Source organism: Miniopterus schreibersii (genome assembly GCF_964146895.1).
Source record: "Miniopterus schreibersii genome assembly, chromosome: 3".
In the NCBI taxonomy this organism is placed as follows: Eukaryota; Metazoa; Chordata; class Mammalia; order Chiroptera; family Miniopteridae; genus Miniopterus; species Miniopterus schreibersii.
This window is the reverse complement of record NC_138103.1, coordinates 62,024,740-62,044,316: the sequence shown is the minus strand read 5'-3', so window position 1 is coordinate 62,044,316 and position 19,577 is coordinate 62,024,740. Positions and strand designations below refer to the sequence as shown.

Genomic DNA, 19,577 nt, shown 5'->3' with positions numbered 1-19,577 from the left:
GCTTGGTATTGTCCAGCAGATCTCTGGGACTCTGTTAATTTTTTTTCTTTCCTTCAGATTGAATAATTTATATTAATATATCTTCAAATCCACTAATTCTTTTTACTGCCATCTTATATCTATCTACTATTGAACCCATCCAATGAATTTTTAATTTCTGTGTTGTACTTTTCAACTCTGGAATTTCCATTTGGTTCTTTTTGTAGTTTCTGTTCGTTGATTGAGATTATATTTTTGCAGAGTCATTGTCATCATTTTTATCTTTTAAGTCTTTAAACAGTTTTCTTTAGTTTTTCATACATATTTATAATAGCTGTTTTGAATTCTTTGCAAATCCAGTATCTGGGCCCACTCAGGATTAATTTTTGAAAAATGTATTGGTTTTGGGAGTACAGGTTAGTGGTTAGACAATCATGTACTTTACATAGTGTTCCCCTCAATATTTGTAGCACCCCAATTGGCACTCCACATAGTTTTCACAATATTATTGACTGTATTTCCTACACTTTACTTACACCCTTGTGACTATTTTGTACCTACCAATTGTATTAGTCGCTTGTTTTCCTTAGTATGCTTCACATCTTTCTGTTCCTTTGCATGTCTACAATTTCTTTGAAAGCTAGACATTTTCGATAATATATTGTAGCAGTTCTGGATTCCAATATTTTCCCCTTTTAGTTTGTCTTTTAGTTTTTGTTGCTGTTGTTTTTGTTTGTTTTAGTAACTTACCTAGGTTATATCTGTAGAAGTTGCCTCTCTGTAAGTGTGGCCATTGATGTCTTTGCTATTTTGTTTTCCATTCGTATTTTCATGTTTTATCCTGGCTTCCTTGGGGTCACCCAGCTCTGTCTACATAGCTTGCTGGGTAGCCAGTGATTGGACGGAGACTGTGCTCAGGTACCTGAAGCCAATAAGCCTTCCAACCTTTGCCGATGGATGTGTACAGGAGTTGGGAGCAAGCTCAGAATTCAGTTAATGTCCAAGTTCACATCAGCTTTTACTTTCCACCAGGCCTTCTCGTATCTCCCCTGCACATGCGTGTAGTTCCTGTCAGCCAGGGACGCCTGGAGAGCTTGCCTAGCTCTTCTATAACTGTCTCCTCTCCAGAATCTCCCCATTACATTTCCGGCTGGTCTGCTGCTTGCCTCAACTGGGATTGCAACATCTGGCTAGCAGAGCTGTGGCTTTTTCTCTTCACTTAGTACTGTTTTTGCTATTTATACTGCCAGCGCTCCTCTGCCGTAGTTTCTGCTGGCTGTGGGGAATCAGGCCAGCCCCTCCAGCAGCACAGCCACTGGTTCCCCGGCCACCTCCACTCTGGGAAAACCGACCTGTCGATGGAGCCAGTGAAGGCAGAAGGGGATACGGAGGTATTTCTGGGCCAGAAGGCTGCAGACTCTCTGTGTCTAACTTGAAGTGCTAGCAGCTTTTTATGAATTAATCACTTTTCACATTTTTTATTTGCCTTTGGTTGATTTTCGCAGCCTGGAACATTTTTTTTTGGCAGTTTTTTTTTCAGTTTTATACTTGTCTTTCAGAGGAAGCTTTGCTGACCTCTACATTCTGCTGCAGTTGGAAGTCTACTCCTATTGCTATCTACTTATAAAACTATTCTTAAAAGATTATACAAATAAACCTTTTTATAATTCCTATTTTAAGTGGATAAACATATCATAGCTTGGCTTTTTAAAACCAAAAGCATCCTTCTAAAACAATATAATTTAAAATCCAATTTAAACTTTTGCTTTTTAAAGGCAGTTATTCATGTTAACATATTCTGTCTAATTACACAGATACAAGTTCTCAGGAAAGTAAAGGGTAAAAAAAAAATCTGTTCTTTTTTCCCAGGTGACCAAATATACATTAAAGAAATGTCTAAGCTGTTCTACAAGCCCTTCTAAGGCATGAAAGTCTCTGTTATTTAAAAGGGTGTTTCACATGAGCAGTACTGTCACGGTATCTTGTTAGAACATAATCTTAAATGCAAGTGAGACTGTTCTTATGTTGTTTGAGGAAAAACGAGTATTAAAATGTTCCAGATTGTTGAAGTGTTTTTGAAGTGCCTGAGCTTTTATTTTAATTTAAATTCATTTAAATTATTTTTCATTAATTCCTTCTTGAATATCACTATATTGATAGTTCTAGTTGCTATAAATGTAACCTAGACTTTTTTGTTTTTACTAAGACTTCTCTTGCCTTTGGTTATAACCAGTTGTCAAATGTTCCTGAACATTTAGACATTAGTCAGTAATATTTTTACCGTCCTGCATAACTCTACAGGAGCTTCCTGTTTTGAGCTATTGAAATTGGACTCTATTATAGGGTTTCATAGACCTTATTCTGGATGTCTGGGTGCTGTTATCCTTGTCTGTTTAGATACCAATGAGTGAAATAATGGCCAACTAAGTGCTTATTATAGGTCAGAACACTTTTCTGGCATTTTCTCACTGAAGGGAAATGACCTATGAAGTAGATGCTATTAGTCCCAGTTATCAGACGAGGGACTAGAGACATGAAATGGTTAAGGGGTTTGCCCAAAAGTTCACAGCTACTAAGTAGTGGAGCAGAACTTGACTCCAAACAGTAATAACTGCAGAGCCCATGTCTGCTCTTATCCACTTGCTATATGGACTGAGCAAAAGACGACTTGTAGTCATGAAGTTCAAGTCTTTACTCAGCAGCATCAGCTGGGCAGGGCTGCAGTGTGACACTGGTGACACCTGCTTAGGAATGGTGTCCTGCACGGTACGTGTGCATGGTCTCTCGGATGAATGTCATACGCTGGTCTGGTTCTTCTTTTGAGGCCTTGTAAAAGTCAGGCCATGGGCCTGGAAGGAAGAGGCAAGGTCTTCACTCTGTGACGAAGCCATTCCTCATGACAGTCACCAAGTCCTCAAGAAAATGGAAGCGTGACATGTGAAGGTTCTTGGAGGACACTCTTGGGTGGTGGTTGTGAGGGCTTCCATCTGCCAGCCACAGTCTCCTCCTGGAGTCCCACGTGGACCTGGGATCCCCAATACTGTAACACCTGGATCTTCAAGAGCCCTGTTGCTTTGTGTGTTTATTACCCTTTCAGTATTCCCAGGCATTTAGTAGCCTTGTGAACAGTCCCTCTACCTCAGCCATGGGCTTGGACTTGAGTATTTAAAGCTGGAGGAGCTTCCCCATGAGCAGGAAGTGGCCATGATAATCTTCAGGGGTCGCCAAGGGGACAGTGAGTCTTGAAGAGGAGTGGAGGCTGTGTGGTTGAGCTGCCTCCCTGTTAGAGCCGCTTCCATCCAAGTACTGAATGGAGCCTCTTTCATAAGGTCCTTAATCTCATTCCCGAGTGCTCTACCCTCCTGACCTAATCACTTCCCAGAGGACCCAACTCCTAATGCCATTGCACTGGGCACCAGGATTTCAACATACGAATTTTGGGGGCATAAACATTCATAGCATAGCAGTAATTGAATTTGCAGTCTCTGGCATAATGTTTAATCCACAGTGTAAATGCTTAAAAATGTATTATCAATAACTGTTCTCCTGTTGGTAGAATTTGTGCATAGATCATTCACTACACTGTAACCTTCTAGGGCTCCTCGTTGCTTGCCAAATGATGCCCACATCCCTAGCCTGACAGCAGTCTCACCTATATCTTACATATAGTCATTCTCTTATAAAGGCAGTGGAGTTCCACTGTATGGACTTTTAATTTATAGAAATAGCCCCATAAGCTTGTGAGAGACAAAAGGAAACAGATGAACTCAGAGAGACAGACAGAAGTAGATCAACTTAAATAGTGCCAGCCATTCTCCTCCTCACACCCATTCTACCCACTGAACAGGTGCCCACTGGCACTGAATGCAGTTAAGCCTGAAACAATTAACATGTTTATAAAATTTATGTTAAAAAAAGTGTGAATGATTTAGGTCCTCTTACCACTAACAAAGAGATGAATGGAATAGACTGTTGAGAAGGTCAGGCTAACTGGGCTTCACAGATGTCCTTGAAGGAAAGCTGAAGAAGGGCTGCAGACCAGAGGGACCACTAGCTGGCAGAGCGTTGGGGGAAGTGACCCAGGCGACCCACGTTCGTATTGTGTGAGCGAAGCCCTGCGCCCCCCTGTGACTGACGGTGCTCCCTCGTCAGTGCGCAGCTCCGTCTCACCCCAACTTCTTCTCATGCTTCACGATGAACTGTACTTCAAAACTAAAATCTGCCTGTGTCTTAATTTAATAACTTGGAATTTAAAACAACTCTTTATTCTAAAGGAGAAAACCAGATTACGTATTTTAACTTTTTCGGAGTAACCCACACCGGCCATCGTGGGCCCTCTTATTCTTCCAGGAGCACCCCATACTTGGGCAACCCTTTTTTGTGCTGCATCCCTGCAAGACGAATGAATTCATGACTCCCGTGTTAAAGAATTCTCGAAAAATCAATAGGTAAGAAACACCATCAAGATACATTGGCTTTAACTCTTATTTTAAAAGTGTAAATCTTTTCATGTGACTCTGGAAGCTAAGCTAAAAAAGAAATATTCTTTGTAATAATAATAATGGCCAACATTTATTGATTTTTACTGCGTGCTAGGCGCTGTTCTATTCTAGATATATTAATGCATTGGATTTTTATAACGCCCCTCTGAGCCCAGTTCTATTATTTTACGCAGTTTACAGAGGAGGAAGCTGAAGCACGGAAGGGTTAAATGATTTGGCCAAGGTCACAAAGCTAGTTAAGTGGCAGAACTGGGATTTGAAAATTGAAAAACCAGGCGTCTTGCCTTAGAGCCATGCTCTTCATCACTGCACCCCACTACCTGAGCAGACGCTATAAATTTTCAGTGTAAAATGGGAATCATCAAGGGGAGTGTGGAGTCCCAGTGCCTTCGGCCACCTTGGTGAGGGATCCTCACAGGTTGTTGTTGTTTTTTCTGAGCTCAAGCCCTTGTCAAGCAGTGGGGTTGGCATTTGGAGTTGCTGGAATTTCAAGTGGTGGGTGCACATCTTTGGAGAAAGCCTTGTGTCTTTGATTGCGGGTAACTGATTTTCTATCACTCGCCCAAACGGCAATGGAAACATCAGACTTGCCTGTACTTTCCCTTGTTTCCCAGGAATGTCAACTACATCACGTCTTGGCTGAGCATCGTAGGGCCAGTTGTTGGGCTGAATCTACCTCTGAGTTATGCCAGAGCCACCTCGCCCTCTGGGGATGAATGAAATGTCGATTGACAAGGTAAAAGGAAAGCCTGGACCGAGTGTCTCGCTGTTACAAAGATCCCAGTGCCCCTTTTGCACGTAGACACGTTGTCTCTGCTGGCCCTGCCATGCTTGAAGTTTGCTTTCGTGTTTAATAGGCTGACCACTGACTTGTTACTTAAAAATTTCCAAGCAGCCAGCCCCCAAACATTGAGGAAGCATTTGCTGTCCTATCAGCAACACTCCCATAGCAAAGGACTGGGCGGTTTTATTTTGGAATTGACATTCTTGAAATGAGTCCTTACTGCTCAGTTAACCTTTTATTCTCTTGGTTTCTGTTTTGTTCTTGTTCTGCAGATTTTTCTGTTGAGCTGAAGAGCTTAGAAATCGCAGCATGAGGAACGCTGGAGGTTTATGTGCTGACCCTGGTTTTAGTGGGACCACTGCCCTGAGTTTTCCGCTCACCAAGATTTTGACATGGATTTTTTTTCCTCCTTGGAAGCAAATGCCTGCAGCAACTGTTATACGATATATTTAAAAGAAGCACCTCAAAGACACAAATCAATATAAATAGCAAAAATGAGCCTAACTCGAACATAGAAATGCTGACATCATTACGGCTTTTTCAAGTCATTCTTCCATGTCTCTGAGACTGTTTCCTTCAGTTTTCCTGTGAGAATAACAAGCTGCCTCAGTAGGGTTGCTGTGGGGACCACATGAGGCCATCGATAGATGGGAAATGTTGTAAAGTGTTATACAAATATGCCTTAACGCTCTCCTTTCTGGCGTTTGGTTGTTAGTCACCCAGTCTGTCAATAAATTTACGAGCCAGTAAGGTATTCGGATGAACATCATCTGGAAGGATTTTTGGTTGGGGGTTGCTTGTTGTAAGAGAAAGATGTAATTGGCTCTTTAGAGCACCTAGTTTAGTGTCTGCTGGTGAGGGATGCACTTTAGGATCCCCCAAGCTTGTTTTACAAGTACGAATACTGGCCTCCACCTTCTGAAACAGCCTCTCTGGGCGATTCTGCTGCACAGGGGCTCTGGTCTGGATGTGGGGCGTTTATCTGTGCTGTTTGGGCTTCCCAATAGGCCTTTTCTGACTCTGTGTTTAGCTCCGGCTATTAGGACTGACTTCCTAGCTCGTGTCTGGGTGTTGCCCGGAGACTTCTGGATGGTGGGGGACAGTGAGGAAGGCCAGGAGGCATCTGCTCACAAGGAGGCCCCTGGGGTGAGCAGTCGGAGCCCAGGCTGAATAGAAGAGCACTGTGACAGTCCTTCCAGTCTGTGGGTTAAGGGCTGAACTCTCAGAGGGAGTGGAAATAGAGAAAGGGTTAATTCGAACTGCTAGAAAAGCTAAAAGTAAATTTTAAAATGCTGAGCTGCACATATTCATGCTGGGGTGAGAGCATGCTTGCTGGGCATTTTGGCATTTACCACTTAACATCTTTTCAACTTCTGCAAGGAACACCCCCCGCCCCCCAACCCCAGTGTAAACACAGATTTCTCAGCAGGCTATTTCTCAAGCCAGGTCATTCCTGGGGTAAAAAATATGTATAAAATAATGTGTCATCTGGATTCTGTACTTGTCTGGAAATATTAGTTATCTTTTGCTAAAAGATTCTGAGATGATAGTAGTCTATCAGTTTGGGGTTAGTGTGTAAGTTTTTTCTGTAATTGATGGAGATGTGAAAATTCATGACTGGCAGAAAAACGTTCTGAAGCTCTCCTGTGGGTGGCAGAGACCTCCCTCCCCGGATCCTTCTCAGGCGGCCCTGTTGTTTTTTTTCAGATTGTTTTACACTTAAAAAAACTTTTACTTTTTGTCCTCAGTTTACTCATTTGAGGATGTTTAGCTATGTGACTGTGAGGCCCACTCCAGTTCTTAGGTCTGTGAAACAGCGAAAAAGCTAGAGATCCACACTGTGAGTCTGGTTAGCTGCTAGCTGTATGTCTTAGGCCAATTTTCTTAATCTCCTTTAGTCTTTTACCATTTCTATCAAAAAAGCCTACAGCATCTATCCCACTCACCCAACAAGGGCAGAGATCAAAATGGTAAGCCAATCTAGATGCGCTCTATAATCAACATGATGCCCCGTGGAGTGACGGGCCACTGGCCCCTGCCCCTGTGGGGACATGAGGTGTGCTCCTCATGTCCCCTCCTTCCCGCCTCATTTCATGCCTGACTCCTCCCCAGTGCAAATGGCTCCTGATCAGGCAGGTCCCCTCTGCCTCAGTTATCTGACCCTTGCTCCTGCTGGTTCCCACCTGGAAGTGCTTCTTTCCCTATCCCTCTACCCAATTCCCAACCTAGTCTCTACAGTTCACTCTTTCACAAAACGTCACCGACCCCCACAGCCCCCACTGGGTGAGCTCTCCCTCCTTCACTCACTGTACCTAATTGTATTAGCATTTGTCTCCCTTTCACACTGATTGCCTTCCTTTCTTAATTACTGGTGGTAACTGAAGGTGATGACCTGCTTTTGGAAATGTTCTAGAGTGGCAGATACAGAAGAGCTGCTGTTCGCCCCTCGTAAGTGGTCCAGAGGAGACTGGGTCTGGGGACTCGAGCGGGTGGGCCAGTTAGTTGAGCCACCAGTGGGAGGGCCAGAGTCTGCGTGATCGTCAAGTACGAGCCCACAAGCTGGAGGTTAAAATACAGGCTAACCACCCCTCCAATGAAAACATATTAAAACTGGGTTTTCACATCCATTTCTCCCAAGATCGGTATAGTTTTTATTTTTACTTTCAATATATTAGGAAATGGAGATCTTCAAGGTTAAAACCAGCTCTTTGTGTAATTCAGGGAGCTGATAGTCCCATGAGTTGGGTTTTTTTAGAATTAAAATTTGAGAATAAAATACTCAGGTATTCGCTTCAGCAGATACTTACTGAGTCCCTCTGAAGTACTGAGCCCTAGGCCAGGTGCCAGGGACAGCAAACAGGCAGTACCCTGGCTCATAAGAATGCCCCGTCCGGTGGAGAGACGGACTGAGGAAGATTCGGGGCAGTAACATGTGGGCTGCGGCAGAGCTGCGGCAAGCAGGCGTGAGGGAACGTTCGAGAAGAGGGCTACGAGTGGAGCCACATCAGAAATGGAGGGGAGCCCTTGGAAGTGCGTGTGGGGACGTGGGGAAGAGAGAGGCTGGCGAGCAGGGCCGGGGCCAGGTCTGGAGGAGCCTTTATTGCCACGCTGACCATTTATACCTGACCCGAAAACCACAAAGAGCCGCTGAGGGAATATTCAAGTAAAGGAGTGAAAGCGGTCACATTTGCATTTTGGAAAGAACCTGTATTTTTTAAATGACTACTGCACATAACTAATCACACACACAGAGTCTGTTTTTTCACCAGCAGGTACTCGCCATTGGCTCTAGAAGGTACAGGAGTGCAGCAAGGGCTGGGAGTGTGCCAAGGACGCGCTTCAGCTCTGCCGGAGCCTCCGAAGGCCGGGTCCTAAAGGCCTAAGTCCTGGCTTGCTGTTTTACCTGGAGCGAGTCACTGCACTCCCCGAGTCTCTGGTTCTTAATGGAAGGAAGTGCATTAGGTAGAGTAAAAATCAATGTATTGGTTTATGACAAGTATTTTCTTTTTTTTAAATGAAATAGAGTACATCTGGGAAAAACACTCCCTGTGTTTCTCCGTAACTCTCACACATTACCATACTCACAACACTCCTGACACGAGATGTGGGGGTCTCTCACACATCAAGCAACCTGTAACACCAGCTAGTGTCCTGCAACGCAGTTCAGTCTGTCGGTTCTCATACTCTCTACCTGGAGGTCAGTCCCACAAGACTGCCCCCACTTAAGACTCCAGTCTCAAGTCCCAGGTTGTCACCTGTATTTTTAAACAACCACCTTAAGTTGGGGTTCCCATGACCCCCTCCTTGGGTTCAGTAATTTGCTAGAATGGCTCACAGTACTCGGAAACACTTATGTTTACCAGTTTATTACTGGTAATAGAGACTATGACAAATAGGAAGATGAAGTTATATATAGGGCAGAGTGCAGAGAGTCCCACACGCAGGAGCCTCTGTCCCCATGGAGTTGGGGTGCGGCACTGTCCTGGCAGCTCTCGGAGCCTTGCTCTGGGGACGTTATGGAGGCTTCCTGCATAAGCATCATTGCTCATTTACTCCACTGCTATTCCCTGTCCCCTTCCCGAATGGTAGGGAATGGGGCAGAAAGTTCTGAGCTTCTAATCAGAGCTTGGTCTTCCTGGTGACTAGCCCCCCATCCTGAAACTATTCAGGAGCCCACCTAGAATTGCCTCATTAGAACAAATGACGCTCCTATCACCCAGGAAATTCCAAGGGATTTAGGAGCTAGAAATTCCAAGGGTGTCAGGAACTAGAGTCGAAGACCAAACGGTAGAACAGAAGATGCTCCTAGTGTTCTTATCACCCAGGAAATTACAAAGGTTTTAGGAGCTCTTTGCTAGGAACTGGGGGCAGAGACCAATAAATATATTTTCTATTATTTCATAAATACATAGGAAAAAGTGCATTGCACATTGTATATGAGTATTATTATTTTGTGAAGCTTTGGTTTCAACTACATTTTATATATATATGTGTGTGTGTGTGTATATGTATGTGTATATATATATGTACGTATGTATGTATATGTATATGTGTGTGTGCTAGGTTGTGATGAAATTGTATTTCTAACTCCAGAGAACGGCCAGAGATTTGAACGCTAATAGATATATAAGCTCCCTTCCAATTCTAAGACCCTCTGGTTTCCTCCTTGTATTGTTACCAGTAGGTTGCTGAAGGTCATTCTAGGAGGGCATATGAAGTACTGACCTGTTATTGTGCACATGACATTAGGCTACTTTAACATGTACATAGGTCCCTGCAGCTACCCCGCTGGGTTTTTGTAGGGCTTGCCTATAAAGGTGCTTTCACATTTTTATTCTTGAAATTGGTAGTGTTCTTTCAAGCCTGATGTAAAGCCCTTGCTTTTACTCAACTTTTGTGCTGTCAACAGTGACACCTAGTGGTGTGTAGCCCTGTTACAGGTATCCTGAATTCTAGAGCATTAGAGCTGAAATGTGATTTGAGATCACCAAGTCCCATTTTATATTTTTAAAAAACTGGAATATTATTTTTTCAAAAACCTGAAACTCACATGTATTCATTTATTCCTTCCTTCATTAACTTTACATGAGAATAAATAAAGCCTGTGACTTCTTGGTGATTTCTTGGATTATTTTGAAGCTTTTCAAATGCCCAGAAATCACTGTTAATTATAACCATGAGGGAGAAATTTAACAAAGCATGCCCTGATAGGTTAATGGGAAATCATAGTCCAGTATATCTACAGCCTTTGGTGCATTGATATTTACACACTTATGCCAGATCTTCAGGGTTTAGCATGGTGCCTGGCACTTGGTAGTGCTCAGTAAATCGCTGTGGAGTATTTGTATATGTGGGTGATCACTGAGCCCAGGGGAAGGCTGCCATGGCCTCCTTTCTGCCAGCGCCAGGGACTGCTTTCCTCTTTGGGAGCCACCACCTACTCCTTCCTTTGAGAAGCTTTCTTTCTCCTGGCACCAGCAGCAGAATAGGATGTGGTCTCCTCAGCCCCCTCCTCAATAGGTTCAGAGAGAATGCCCAGGCTTTTCCTGATTATTAACAGAAAACTGGTGAAATAAAATGTGGTTCTGCAGAGCAGTTAAGGGGAATGAATTCAATCCCATGTATCAAAATAGGCAGTTCTCATAAATAGGTTGTTAAAACAGAAAGACGAAAAACCTAGATGCTAACTATACACTCAACACTAAAAATACACCATACCATACATTTTGTATAGTGCATATAAAATATATGTAAAAACAAAAATGGCCTGGAAGGACACTGCCAAACTTGTAAGAGAGGTTAGTTACCCGGAAGTGGGGGGTGCGACTTGGACTGAATGAAAGTGGTGAAAGACGACTTTGGCTCTTTTTGTAATGCCCCCCTATCTGTCCATAGACTCTGCAACTAAAAGTTCATTTTTGAAAATGATTTTAGTCCTCATAGATAATTTGGAAACCACAGAAACACTTGAAGGAGAAATTTGAAAATTGTGTATGTATCACCCAGGGAAAGCAGCAGTTAAAATGTTGATATATTTCCTGGTACTAGTTTAAACATATTTAATTAGGATCATTCTGGTTTTACATCCTGATTTTTCCCACTTAACAGTATATTTGGAATATTTTCCCATGCTATTTAGTATTCTTTGGGGAAAAACAACTTAAAATGACTAATATTTCTTCTATATCAAAATGTACCAAATAACTCTACTGTCATTGGGGTTTCAGGTTATTTCTAATTCTTTCCTGTTCATTTAGCATCCACTCATTGAGCACTTACTTTCTGAGTTGTCAGGACCTGTGCTAGTGACGCAGTCGTCAGTAAGGCAGACACAGCCCCTCCCCAGTCCCTCATAGAGCTTTCAGAATGTAATGCAGTGAGAAATGTGTGCAGAAACAGTTGCTACTTTTGTTTCTTTTAATAAGTTATACTGTTATTAAGGGAGTGAGCAGATCAAAAGATATGGAATGTCTTAAGACTTTTGATGTCCCTAAATTGTGCACCAATAAGGCTGTACCAATTTACATTCCCAGCAGCAGCCTGTTTTACCATTTCCTAAAACTTTTGGAAATAATTTTTTTGCCTTGCTTTTATTACTGAATCAACTCTTTCCTCTTCCTTTCTCGCTAGAATATGCATGCATTCCCAGCTCCGTGCCTTCCTGATGTTATACGTTCTCCAGCTTCTTCACTGTCCACCGGACTGCCCACAGCTCCACTTTGCTCCAGTCGGAGCTGACTGTCCATGTATTGGTTCTGGTACAACAAGAAGCATGGAGTTAATTAGGATGTGTATGTAATTTAAAAGAATTATTATGGAAAATTTCACACATAAGAGTACAATGAATCCTCACATACTTAAAATCATAATCAGCAATTACAATTATTGCCATGTTTGCTTCATTTAACCCTTTTTCACTTTACATTTACTTGTTCAAACATTTTAAAATTGCAGCCATCATGTCCATTGTTCTTACATATGCATTCTGAGTAGTTTTTATTTGCTGTATCCTGCCCTTTTACTCCTTTCTTAGCTGTTTAAGTCTCAGAGTTTCTGTCCTCTGCACTTCCTCCTGAGGGTGGGGCTTTCCCCTCTCCTGACTCTGCCTGGGCCTGGGCTGGCGACACTGAGGACTGTCCTCTGACAGGGCCCACTGGCCCAGAGACAGGCCAGTCCTGCCACCACAGTAGACTGTAAAGTGTGTGCTTTGCAGGTGCTGCAGGCTGGGTCATCCAGCCACACAGCCTCACCACACTGGGGACATTTCATAAATGATGTCACACTGCGGACAACTTCTCGAGACTTAGCCGTGGTTAAAATGGAAAATTATGTTACTTATGACTAAAGCTACTCACTGGTATTCAGATTTAAACAGTAAGTGTTTTCTTGAAAAGAAGTCCCTTTGAAAATCTAACAAATGTATAGAACTCATTTTCAGAAAAATGTGTGTATATATGGGTGTGTGCATACATACACGTATCTAATACACACACACACACAGTCCCTGACTTACGATGGTTTAACTCATGGTGTTTCGACTTTATGATGGTGCGAAAGTGATACTCATTTAGTAGAAACCATACTTCAAATTTAGAATTTTGATCCCGTCCCAGGCTGGTGATGTGCAGTACAGCCCTGACCCTCTGACGCCGGGCAGCCGCGGCTCCGTCAGCCGTGCCATGGGGTGCCAGCTGCCCTGCGGCGTGGCTGGTGGTTCGGAGCGGCTTACTGGTGCACCGAAAGGCCCGGTTCCATTCCTGGTCTGGGCACGTACCCAAGTTGCGGGTTCAGTCCCGGTAAGGGCACGTATGGGAGGCAACCGACTGATGTTTCTCTCTCCCCCTTCCTCTCTCAAATCAGTGAAGCAAATCCTCTGTGGGGATTAAAATAAAGAGGTGAATGCCGGCGGTGCGGCGTTGGCTGAGCGTGGCCGGGCCACTGAAGCTCGGCGATTCCATCCCGGGCAGGGCGTGCCTGGGGCCGCAGGCTCCGTGCCCAGCAGGAGGCACGCAGGGGGCAGCCCACTGGGTGATGTTTCTCTCTCCCTCTCCTCTCTAAAAATCAACTTTAAAAACTTTTTTTTTTTTTTAAGAGGGTAAACAACTGATTCTCGACAGTGTGCTGTTACCTGCATTTTTCTTTTGGATATTGTGTCTTGTGTCTTTGTGTTCTATAATGTCAACCACACACCCATCTGTTTCTCCTGCTTCTAGTGAAGAGAGGAAGGCAATTACAGAAGCTCCTTGACTTATGATGAGGTTTCTTCCCAATAACCTACGAGTTCTGAGCACATTTAAGGTGGGCTAGGCTAAGCTGTGATCTTTGGTAAGGTTAGGTGTATTAAATGCATTTTCAAATTATGGTATTTTCAACTTTTCAGGACATAACTCCATCCTAAGTCAAGGAGTGTGTGTGTGTGTGTGCACGCACGCGTATTAGAAAATTCTGCAGTTTCAGGAGGTTCCTAAACCCTCCAAAATCTATGGTACAAATCCTAGATCAAGAATCAAGAATCCTGATCAATAAGTCCCATCCACAATGTCTTCCTTCTGTTACACATGAACAAAACTATTGCAGACTGGAATTACCAGAGAAATACTTGGAACCTACTGGGAACCTGGGGAGGGAGGAAGTGGTCTAACTTCCTGCAAACACACACGAGAGCACCCGAAGCTGTCAAACTATATAGAAAAAAATCTTATCTGAATAAGAAAAATCACAAAGCTGTTGGGGGGAAAAGATGTGACAAAACTTTTTCATATCACTGTTTCTAAAGCAAGTGTTAATGGACAAAACATGTTTCAACAAGTAACCTCTCTCAACTGTTCTCAGCTGTTGCTGAAGTGAGAAATTACGTGGCTTACTTTACCGTTAGTTGGTTGCTAAAAGAAACAGAATATATTCATTAGCATTTAAACTACTGACTATAAAAAATCGTGTTGGATATGAGATTTGCAAATATTCCTACCAGTCTGTAGTCTTTTCACCTTCTTACCAAGATCTTTCCTCAGAGCATGAGTTTTAAATTTTTTTGAAATCCAACTTTTTTTTTTTTGGTAGAATGTGCTTTTGGAGTAATGTCTAAGAACTCAGCACCTAACCGTTAAGTCATGTTTTCTCCTACAAGTTCTACATCTTTACATTTTACATTCAGATATCTGGTACATTTTGAGTTACTGTGTATAAGCTGAGATTCTGAGGTCCTTTTTTGCAAATGGAAGTCCACACTGTCTACTAGAAAGACTCCCTTCCTCACACAGGTCACAAGGTGGTGGGCGAGATGGGTTGGGAGGACACCACCAGGCAGAAGTAATCAAGATCCGTTTCAAGTACTTTGGGACTGCGGTGCCTGGGGTGGAGCTGTGGGCCAGTCAGTCAGTCACGTAGCCATAGGACATACATCCTGGGCGCACTAGGTGACAAGTACGAGCCAGCACTGTAGGGTGTTTTACTTCCTTCTAGGCATGTTTCTTTACAGGTTTGACTGAGGTCTCAATACTGCAGCGAATTCCAAGTGGCAGATGTTGCCACCCTCCTCGGGGCCAGGAACACTCCTCCCTCCAGCCACACCTGTGAGCTTACAGCATTGCTCATTGACCCCAACATGTCGCCCTCTCCAGCCTTTTCTGGTCCAAGCAGGGTAAGGCCCAGGGTCTCCAGGGATGGGTCAGGTATGCCAATCCAAAAGCATCTGGTCAGCCTTTCAAAACAAATAGTGTGCACTGAAATACACACACTAACAAGTGCTAGGATGGAAACCAAGTACAGCCAGTCTAATTACCATTATTTACAAGTATCAGATTAACATGGTGGTCATAAACTTACACAACGCTGCCAAATGTCAGTTAAAAAAAAGCCAGCCCCTCCATTCCTGTGGAAACACACATTGACAAGGATAAACAAGTCAAAAGTCTGAAGTGAGCAGCAGGTGACATTGCCAAGGACCTCCTGAAGCTGGATGAGGAATGCAGGTTTGAGCCAAGGAGGTGAGGCACAGGGTCTCCTGTAAGAACTCATCTTGATCTTATGGTAAACTGGGAAGCCAAACATTTTCTAAAAACCCTAAACCCAATACTAGGTTTTAGAGAGCAAATTAAGTATTTACTAATGCTACCAACAATAGTTTCTCAAACCAGGCTTAATAAGCCTCATTTCAGACATGAGATTTTACTTTTTTCCCCATAAATTTTTTTAAAAAAATGTCTTTATTGCTTTCAGGGAGAGGTAAGGGAAACCTGCATGCCCCCTCCTGGGGATGGAGCCCAAAACCCCAGCAAGTGTCCTGACCGGGAATCAAACCGTGATCTCCTGGATCATAGGTTGATGCCCAACTGCTGAGCCACGCCAGCTGGGCTTCCTATGAAAATTTTGAAACTTGTGGATAGTGAACCTCCACGTACCCAACACCCAGCTTCAACAATGATCAAAACACAACCCACCTTGACCACTGCTACCTAATCGCTTCTCTTACAGTTCCTTGGAGTCAAAAGTCAAAATCTATCAGTTCCTGACAAGCTCAGGACACACAACACTTCATCTTTGTGTACCTGGTCTTCCCTTGAACAAGCCTTTAGACAATGCCTTAATTTGGCTGGTATCCACATCCATTAAATCATCCAATGCCTAAATTTTGCTGTCACAATCACAGAAACTACATTAGATACTTGAGAAACACCACAGCAGGGAGCAACTTGAGGATAGTATTTATCATACTGGGTCCTAGGAAGATGCATCCAAGGGTTCCTAAGGTGATTCCTACCAGTTTAGTGAATATTTTTAAAGCCCTCTCTATAATACTGCACATTTATTTATTCCAGATTTACTGTTATTTATTTGATGGATGGGGGAAAACTTCGTTATGAATCCCATTTACTCTAGAGGATCCTAAATTAACTATTTTCCCAAACTCCTAAAATAGGTAAGTCACACAATAGTCTGTGGTAAGGAAAAGAAGACACACACACATTTAGGCAAATGAAAAATTTATTACTATTGAGTTTTCACCATCAAAACTTATGATCTTGGTCTTTCCTTCTTGCCTTTGTACAAGGCCAAAAGAGAGACATTGGCTACTTTGACAACCTTAAAGCGAACTCCAGGAATGTCACCAACGGCATGACCTTTGCGACCAAACCCAGCAACCAGCACTTCATCATTTTCCTGGAATAAAATCGACAGTTTATTCTGGTGTCAGTAGCAATCGCTAAAAATACTCATCGTATAAAATAACTGGGGGGGCGCACCCCAAGAACAGAAGCTACAACACACTGAATCGCTTACCTCAATAAAATTCAAACAACCATCGTTGGGTACAAAGGCTGTGATTTTTTTGCCATTCTTGATCAGCTGGACCCTGACACACTTCCTGATGGCAGAATTTGGCTGTTTGGCTTCAACCCCTCTGGAACATAAACAGCACAAAAGTGAGTTGGTTTTCTAAAAAGGGATACATTTTAGTTCATTAAGCATAAAACTTACTAGAAGTTGTACTGTTTCTACCTTTTCTATTTATTCCTAAATTGCTAAACTCCTGTGATTTCAACCAAGTTTTTCCTGTCTTAGTGTCATTAGCACAATGGGAGAAACTTCTGGCCCCTTTACAGTTGTAAAATATGAAACAAGAGCTAGAAATTCTGGCTTTAAATCCTGACTGCAACTCAATTTGATTGGACCATATGAAACTACCATTTTGTAAAGTGGGAAGGAGTTGAGTCCTGTAAATTCATGTGGCTCAACTTCAGCTGTACACCTCAAGCAAGACACTTCTCTCGACGTTTTCTGCACCAGAAAGTTGTGAATGGTTGCAAAAGTTCATGGCTGTCAATTGCTTAGAACAGTTTCCACATATACTAAGATTTGTCCCTTATTTCATTATTACTCTCTCCCCTCCAATCCCAACCCAATTCCGTCCAAGATAATGTTAAGAGATTGAAAACCTTGGTGACCTAACCTCCGAACCCTCGTGTTATCAACTCTCAATATACTGCAGCTACGCAAACACCTAGAATTTACGCCACTACTTTTAAATGTACTTGTTTGAATTAACATAGTAAAATAAACTTGAAAGCAGACTGAACGTTCACTTACACTTTTTCCAGCACAATTCCCTTTGCATGGGAAGCGCCTCCGAAAGGGTTGGCCTTCAGGGCTGTGCCCAGGTGAGCTTTCTTGTACTGTTTATCATGCCACTTCTGATCTCGCCGGTGGCTCCGGAGCTTCCTGGCAGTACGCAGACCGCGACACTTGCCTGAAAACCAAACGCGCCTTAGCTCCCCCGCTACAGCGTCCAGTTCTATTTCACACTTTCTAGGACACTCCCCTCCCCTGCCACAGCCCGTACAGAAGCTCTTGCATCACATCTTGGCACACGGTCTACACCTCAGTTTCCTTTGAACCAAGGTGGGCACAAGCGCTCCAACGGGTCCACCTTCCCAAAGGAATCAGGCCCCACGCCCGAGCTCAGCGGCAGCGCCGGCCACCCAGCTGCCATCAGCTCCGCGGCCTGGGCCGCACGGGTCCCCCTTCGGCTTCTGGCCATGTGCCTGCGGGAGCCGCGCTTCCCCACTCCTCTCTCCCTCATCAGGCCCCCCGGGGCGTCCTCCTCTCCGCTCAGATCCTCTCCGTCCGCTCCGCCCGAGCCCCCCAACTTAGGTTTGCGATCGCCTCAACCCTGCGGGGACTACTCACCCATCCTGCTGGCGCCAAGGGCCTGAGCGAAAGAGAGACTTAGTACCGGAAGGGACCACAAGCCACCGCGAGCAAGCCCCGCCCATCCAAGGACCCATGCGGCTGTCCGTGCAGCGCCTGGCCCGAGGCCGGCGCCTGTCAGTTGAACGAGACAAATTTGAGCCACTTCCCAGAATCTACGCCTTATTTCATCAGTGTGAAGTTCAGGGATATCTAACTTACATCGTTGTGTATTTCTTTTTATGTGAATTCCGGAGGCAGGTGGCACATGGACTACTAATCCCAGAACGCTTTGCCCGAGACCCGCTCCGGCGCTGCGCAGGCGCGGTCGGCAAACCCACTGGGGCGGGGCTCGGTGGCGCGAGGTCGGAGGTCGGAGGAAGGAGCGCGTGCTCTGGGCTCGCGTGGCGGCCGTGGGCCTTAGGCTTATGGGTTGGAAAAGCGGGGCTCTGCGCCTTCACCCCTGCTCGCAAGCAGCGTGGTAAATTGAAGACCCTTTAGGGAGCCAGTGTGATGTAGTAATTAAAAACCCGAGCTTTGCCTGTAGACCGGGCCATCAGCCCCTAAGCTACCACTGACTGGTTTTGCGACCTTGGGCAATGCATTTAACTGACTTTATACACCTCGGTTTGTTTTGTAGAATACAGGAGTTTTCTGGGACTTTGGTTCATTTCACAACTGTTTTTGAAATGGTCTTCTCTATGCCAGGCACACTGTTCTAGGCACTGGGGATACAACACCTAACAAGGGAGTGAAGTTTATATTCTATGTGTGAAATGGCAGAAATGTGTATAAATATGTTTTCAGCAAAAGATAACGTTACACAGTAGTAAGGGCTCTAGAGAAAATGCAGCTGGTTAGGTGGTGCTAACTTGGGGATGAGGTTGGCTACTCTGAATAGGCGTGGTGAGGAAAGCTGCTCTGTGGACATTACATTTGAGCTGAGGTCGAAAGAGGGAGTCATTCAGGCAAGTGTATGCCATAGGTCCTTCCAGGAAGAGGAGCTGTCTGTCCATTCGTAGACTGAGTGGGAGCCTTTTAGGACCAGAGATGGGGAGCATGGTGAATGAGCAGTGCCCTGCTCGATGAGGCCTGACAGGTGCACAGGTCAGGCCAACCCGGAGACCACCCTGAGGTGCACAGGTCAGGCCAACCCGGAGACCACCCTGAGGTGCACAGGGTCAGGCCAACCCGGAGACCACCCTGAGGTGCACAGGGTCAGGCCAACCCGGAGACCACCCTGAGGTGCACAGGGTCAGGCCAACCCGGAGACCACCCTGAGGTGCACAGGGTCAGGCCAACCTGGAGACCACCCTGAGGTGCACAGGGTCAGGCCAACACGGAGACCGCCCTGAAGGCTGTGTGCTCTTATGTGATTGAAGGCCATTGGGAAGTTTTGAGCAGAGGAGTAACAAGATAGGATTTATATTTTTATAGGAGCGCCCTGGCTGTTCTGAGAAGAAAAAAAACTTTAAGAGGTGAATCTGTGATGCCAGTTGTTGCAATAGTCCAGTTGAAAGGTGGATGATAACCTTAGTGGTCGCATTAGTTATACTGGTTTGATGGTAGAGCCAACAGGATTTGCTAAGGACGGGATGTGAGAGAAGAGTTAATTAGGATTTTCA

At 44.3% G+C, this 19,577-nt stretch overlaps 2 protein-coding genes across 9 annotated transcripts in view; one reads left to right on the top strand and one right to left on the bottom strand.

Moving 5' to 3' along the window:
* The window catches only part of ATG10 (autophagy related 10), a 189,972-nt gene extending 180,342 nt beyond the window's left edge, over window positions 1-9,630 (top strand). For 4 of the 8 annotated variants that reach the window (XM_081132578.1, XM_081132579.1, XM_081132580.1 and 1 more), the window contains 3 exons: window positions 4,330-4,427; window positions 5,096-5,217; window positions 5,538-6,936. In XM_081132578.1, the coding sequence (XP_080988704.1) occupies window positions 4,330-4,427; window positions 5,096-5,201 (204 nt within the window). In that variant the 3' untranslated portion in view covers window positions 5,202-5,217; window positions 5,538-6,936. Of the gene's footprint in view, window positions 1-4,329; window positions 4,428-5,095; window positions 5,218-5,537 lie in introns of all 8 variants that reach the window. The other 4 variants (XM_081132576.1, XM_081132575.1, XM_081132574.1 and 1 more) reach the window with 3 other exon arrangements.
* Window positions 9,631-16,230: 6,600 nt separating this feature from the next.
* Window positions 16,231-18,192, bottom strand: RPS23 (ribosomal protein S23). Its single transcript, XM_081132829.1, has 4 exons — window positions 17,953-18,192; window positions 17,353-17,512; window positions 16,546-16,666; window positions 16,231-16,425 (listed from the first exon to the last, which is right to left on the bottom strand). The coding sequence occupies exons 1-4, from the start codon at window positions 17,954-17,956 to the stop codon at window positions 16,279-16,281; spliced, it is 432 nt and encodes a 143-aa protein (XP_080988955.1). The 5' UTR covers window positions 17,957-18,192; the 3' UTR covers window positions 16,231-16,278.
* Window positions 18,193-19,577: the final 1,385 nt, after the last annotated feature.